General features: G+C 38.2%; 1 protein-coding gene across 1 annotated transcript in view; it reads left to right on the plus strand.

Annotated features, from left to right (window-relative positions):
* The window catches only part of LOC119428529 (protein mono-ADP-ribosyltransferase PARP12-like), a 49,943-nt gene that overhangs the window by 14,432 nt on the left and 29,220 nt on the right, over window positions 1-6,291 (plus strand). The window contains 1 exon segment of the mRNA XM_037696209.1: window positions 3,495-3,710. Coding sequence (XP_037552137.1) covers window positions 3,495-3,710 — 216 coding nt within the window.

The following is a 6,291-nucleotide window of genomic DNA, read 5'->3' on the forward strand; positions in this document are numbered from 1 at the left end:
CAGTATTGTATTGAAGAAGTCGATCGACTTCTTCAATACAATACTGATTGAAGAAGTCCTTTGGATGGAAGGACAAAATGTCTCAGTAAAAAATAAAATAAAAAAAAAGACATGGTCTAGATGACCTGCCTGAACATTGTTGGATTTTTACTTGGAGTATTGAGCCTGGACTTTGCTGTTTTGAACCACTTTGGCATGATTACCTCACAGGAGTTGACGGGGGATAGGGCGGGCCATGGAGGCCATCTTTGCACCAGCAAACTGTTTTTTTCACCTATTGAGTCTGCGGTTTGTGGAAATGAGTTTATTTGGTGTCTCCTCAGAATGAAGAAGTCCTTTGGATGAAGGCCAAAATGTCTCAGAAAAAAAAAAAACCCATCCAGATGACCTGACTGAACATTGTTGGATTTTTACCTGGATTAATGAGCATGAACTTTGGTGTACTTCATTCAATTTCTCACGTTCACAAAATTGATGGACGGAGGGATGGTATTTTCAATTCTCGTTTTTACTATATTTTTGCTATTTTCCACTGGATGGAAAATCCAGAACTTGCTAGAAGGATTTTATACCCTCTTCGGTCTGACAAGGGCTTGCAATCCTCTTGTAAGAGCTGGAGCATGTTGATGGATGCTTGGGATTTCTTCCTGGACCTCTAACTATGTATTTAAGTGAGATTTTGGTTAAAGAAATGCTAACTTTAAAGTTCTTTGGATCTTAGTTGTTTCAATCAGTTCAGATGGTTTAAATGGGGTTTGTTGAGCTTTTTAAAGATTCTTCGGCTGCATCAGTAAGTGTCCAAAAGGCTCAGTGATGTGCTGACTTCTCCTTTGTAGGAGATCAGAGGTCAGTCAGAAAACGGTTAAAGGTAAGTTACAGGACAAGCGTGCGCATGCAGAGGCTGCAACCTTCAGGCACAACAGGACAAAACAGGTGTTTTACTCTGAAGGGTTTTGCAGGACAAGAAGATGAAAGGAGCCACCTGTTTCTCATTCTGTTCTTATTACAAGTAAAAAATAATAATAAATCAAGCCCTTACTTCCCTATCATTGTTTTCCTGGTTGAATCACTTCCTCTGTGCTTTGATGTTGGAGCATATCCACCAGCTATAATTAAACACCAACCACCCCGAAAGATGAGAAAGGGGTTTGCGTCTGGTTTCAGCTTCGTGGGAAACAGACGCTCTGGACGAGACTTCCTCTCAGCTCCACTTCTCTGCCCAACCTTCAATTAACTTCAGCTCAAAGCCTCGTCTTATCAGCAGCAGTCAGATCAACTCGTTCTGTGAGCCAGGTCAGCTCACAAGATTTAATCCATCCAGCAGAATATTCCACGTTTTTATCTTCATGCGATCACTAAAAGTAGGTCAGCAAGAAGTAAATATCCAATACTTTAATTTACATGTACGTGTTGTTGCGATACTTTTAAACCTCGTCTGACTCTCGTGAACATTTTATGTGGATAGTCAGAGTTGACAAAGTTTGCTTCTTTTATTAAGTACTGTAAGCCTGACGCTTGATAAGAACACAGTAAAACTGTGTATTTGTATGTGAAATTGCAGGTTTGAAGGAGAAATACCTCCCTATGGGTCCTGATTTCTTTGTTTGGCTTTCCCCGCTCCCTATCTCTGCTTTGTTCTTTTTATCTCATTCTTTTTTTTTTTCAAACCTCCCTCTCCATGAACACAAAAACTAAAGAAAAATCAACAGGAAAAACTAAAACCCTGGCTTCTCTTTGGCATCAGTAGTAGTCACAGTCATGCTTATGGGGTTTGTGTGCGGCAGTATTCACACGTAAAAAAAGAAGCCACAATTTAGCTTGTTCATACAATTTCAAATGTATTAAATTAGACTTTTAGACAAACACTGATTATTGTAAGTCTAATATTTTCCTTTTAGCTTAAATTTTGATTTCCATCTGATTCCTTTGCTCCAAAGTGCTCCTCCCGTTCAGCTAGCTGCTAAGTTAAAAAAAACATGGTGCCTTTACAATGTGAGCTGATTTTACACTTAAGATTTATGCCTTTTACCTAAATACATCTTACCACACCATACAGCAAACATTTTTATTATACTGGTGGCATATATATTTCTTTTGATAAAAGTTTAGTGCTGTTCTCTGGTGTTAATGTTAGCCACTGAGTTTTTAAAAGTGATCATAGAACAACTGGCAACCCATCCACACAGCCTGAACGTGGGCCCAAGTCCGGTACAGTTTGGCTTCAGGAAGCACTACACAACAGAAACAGCAATACTATACCTCACAGAGCAGATATGATTGCAGCTGGATAATGGTGGAGTCGTCTGTACCGTTTCTTAGTCTTTCATAAAGTCTTTCATACAATTATTACAACATTCCCGTCTTCAAACTATCCAACAACTGTTGCCCATCCAAAACACTTGATTGGATGGCATCATTTTTGTTCAACGGAATGCAGTGTGTTAAAATAAAAGATGTGCGTTCCGCTTTCCTAAAGGACTCAAGAGTGTACCCCAAGGATCTATGCTAGGACCCCTGCTTTTCAGTCTCTATGCCAAAAAAGTAATCCTGGATGTTTGCTGTTTTATTATTTATTGGTGGTTGTTTTGATTTTTGTCTAGACTACAGATTAAATTAGCCCAAAGCGAAATTTTGTGCAATGCATTAGATATTTTTACATTTTGTTATAATTGCACACTGTCCTGATTAAATGAAGGTTAAAAATAGCTAGCTTTTACCGTTAGCAATAAAACTGAAATTAAGAAAAGTGCTAAACTAATTTTAACTTGTTACTACACAAAAGGTTGTAACCTGGTAGGAAGGTAGTTAAGGAACATTAACTGTAGAACCACTAGACTGAGGAACAGCTTCTACCCTGAGGCTGTTAGACTCATGATTCTCTAAACAGAATAATCACTGTAAAAAATCACATCATGCTGCTGCTGATCTGTTTCATGCTGATGTGTTCATTCGTGCTCATCTGCTCACAGACTCATGTTTGTGTTTCTGTTCAGTGTATTGTTTTTATGCTACTAGTGCTTAGTGTATTTTTATTAACATTTTTCCTAGTTCATATCTTAGATCTTATTACTGTTTTTCTTTTACATTTTATACTTTTGTTGGATGCAACTGGGATGGGACCCTGTGTAGACAACTATTTTCCACCACATGTACCACATGTGGTGGAACGATAAAGAACTTTGTTTGTTTGTTTGTTAATGACAAAGTTCATTTAAACAATCGTTGAACCAAAACATTGTTTGGCTACGAGAGCTGTTAACCCTGTCAGCTTATGAATCGGGTGAAAAGTATTCCCACGGCCCTCTGTGATATTAAAATATGTGACCTTCTCATTGCTAGAGAGAGATGAGAAGACTGTGTTTGTCATACAGACATCTGTACAGAACCATCCTGTGGGGTGACAGCTGGTAGTCTACAATGGTTTGATTGGTTTGTCTGTTAGAAAAACAAAACTATGTGTCGCCTAAAGATGTTCTTTTCTTGCTGTCCCCCAGTTGCTGTGTTCCTCGGTACAAGCGGCGTTGTTTGAGGAGGAGGAGAGTGGCCGGAAGCTGCAGGAACGCCTGGCTGCGGCCGAGAGGAGGAACCGCCAACTGAAGGAGCGTGTTCGCAAGGTGAAGCGGTCCTTGAGAAATGCTCGTAAGGCTACACGCAAGGCAGAGCAGGAGGCGCGGGAGCTGCAGGAAAAACTGAAGGCTGCGGAGAGGAGGGTGGGCCATCACCTCAACGCCATAACCCAGGAGGACAACCCACCTGGGGGATACACAAGACCAGCAATACGGCAAAGAATTCAGCTTTGACTTTTAGATTTTGCCAGCAAACTGCAAAACCATCTACAGGACTAAGAACAAGTTGGGGAGTTGAAGAGACTGCTGGACAGTCTTTACCTAGGAGACATGGGTCACATGAGTAAACACTTTTATCAACACACTTTTCCTGAAAACGAACTATGTTACTGTCTGTTACCTTTTCTGACACCTGTAATTTGATATAATTTGAGTGGAAATAAACAAAAGTTTACAAAGAGAATATTTTAAAAAATATGGAATGATTTTGCAAATGAATCGTTTTCCTCCATTGTGCTCATTCGTGTTTCATTTCAATGGGAGGTGCTTATTTGGCTCATTGGGATCATCGACATACAATAAAATACTAGACCAAATGTTCCTGTCTTGAAGCCAGCAGGACTCAACTCTTAGGAGCTGCATTGTTGTAACCAGAGTCTGAGCACTAGCGATGTGGGGCTTTAAGTCCCGCCTACTCCTCCTGCACACTTTCATGGTGTCCCCCCCTGGCCTTTCTCTGTAAACATGAAATAAGATATTAGAAAAGTGAAGTAATGTAAGAATTGCATGACTCAACAAGCGTCAACACCTAAAAGAAAAGTTTTATTTTACAACAAAGTCCTGTTCATTTACATAGAGGGGACAGGACTTAAAACCAACACTAGGACCATGTTACTGGGATGCTGGTTCCTTTCCAGCTTCAAATTCCAGGATCCTGTATGAGAGCCAGTGTCAATTTTATTTAAATAGCACATTTGAACTCGTGTCACTGATGAGGTGACCACAATAACAAACACACACATACCTCAGTAAACAGGTAGACCCTATATGGGAATTCACTCATGCAAGGACACTGTGTATTTATGTATATGTATAAACATAGGTACATATACATTTGTATATGTACATGCATGTATACATGTATCTTTTATGTCAAGGTTTCTTTATTGTCATTCTCATCATGTGTGGTACATGTGTTGGAACAAAACTGTGTACACATGGTCCCAGTTACATCCAACGCAAGTATAAATTGTAAAGAAAAACAGCAATAAGTTCTAAGATATAAGAAATTCGCTAAACTAAGTATGAATATGTCTAGGTGTATATACAGTAGGAACCTTTGTTAACACTTGTACATTCCTTAATTTAAAAAACAACAGCGTTGACCAAAGTGCTTCACATAAAGAGGTTTAGAAGAAACGGAAATCCATAAAAATAAATTAACAACTACACATAAAAACAAACAAGTACAATGAAATTGACCAGTATTAATACACGGTTTAAGATTAGAATCTGAAGTTCAGTTTACTTGAGCTGTGAGGAAACTATCTAGTTACTTGAAGAACACTGTTCTTGTCTTCTGACGAGTTCTTGACATTTGGTCAAGTTTACATGTTGATAAAGGTTTTTTTCTTAGATCAAGAATTAATTTCAAATACACAAAGTCAAACAGGCACTTCATCAAAATTCATGAAAGTCACACTGGCAACAGGTTTAAGCTAAAAAGATCCCATACAGGAAGATCTGTGGATCATCTCCAATTGTCCAGACAACAATACTGACTGGTGGAACTAACAAAATCTCTGGTTACACCATTATTGCCCCATTATCTTGAGAAAACAAGCCAAGCTTTGTGTCTAGACAAAACTAGGCAGAGATAGTGGAATCATTAACTAATTAGCTTGAATACAAGTAAATAAATATACAGTATAAGTTGCTTCATAATATTTGCCAATCAGCTCCCAGTCTTTGAAACAATGGAAAGATAACAGGACAATGTGTCATATATTTTACAACTAATTTAGCTTCTACAACCTCATTGAGTTTATTGTCGTTTTCTTTGAGTTAATGACATTCATTTTTACGGAAGAACCTCCGAGTCCACAAACCAGGAAGTGTCCTAGTAATAATATAGAAGGCAGGATTTCTTAATCTTTTGGATTGTTATTTGTCTTGGGAGAAAATATTTTGCATTTACTAAACATTTCATCCTTCCATTATCTTTACCCGAGTCTTTTTTTTCCCCCATTAAACACATTTTTTTGTTCTGCCATGATTAAAAGAACAGGAGAACATTGTAGTGTGTATTTGTTTGTTAGGTCTTTTAGCCCAATCAGATGGCACCATAGCTGTGGGTGGTGTAGCACCTAACAGTTCTAGTGGATCTTTAAGGACACGTAGAGCTTTTATTCGATGCATTGGTGCCACCAATAAATATACTGAAATCATAAAATAACCATCTAACTTCCACCTAGTTTTAGAATAGGCCATCAACCGAAATACTCAGAATACTTTTTAAAATATGTTTTCTGCTGTTTGCACCTCCTATAAATAAAGAATTAAGTAAGAAACATTGATTAAAATAATAAAAAAAAAAAACTCTGCCCAGGAACAGGAAACACAAAACCCCTTTGAAATAATGACAAAGCCGCATATTTTGTGCATGCCCACTGTCATTTTTTGACCTAGAAACCCAAACAACAATAAAGCTGTTAAAGGTTTTTTT

The sequence above is a fragment of the Nematolebias whitei genome, chromosome 22 (assembly GCF_014905685.2).
Source record: "Nematolebias whitei isolate Nwh7 chromosome 22, NemWhi1, whole genome shotgun sequence".
In the NCBI taxonomy this organism is placed as follows: Eukaryota; Metazoa; Chordata; class Actinopteri; order Cyprinodontiformes; family Rivulidae; genus Nematolebias; species Nematolebias whitei.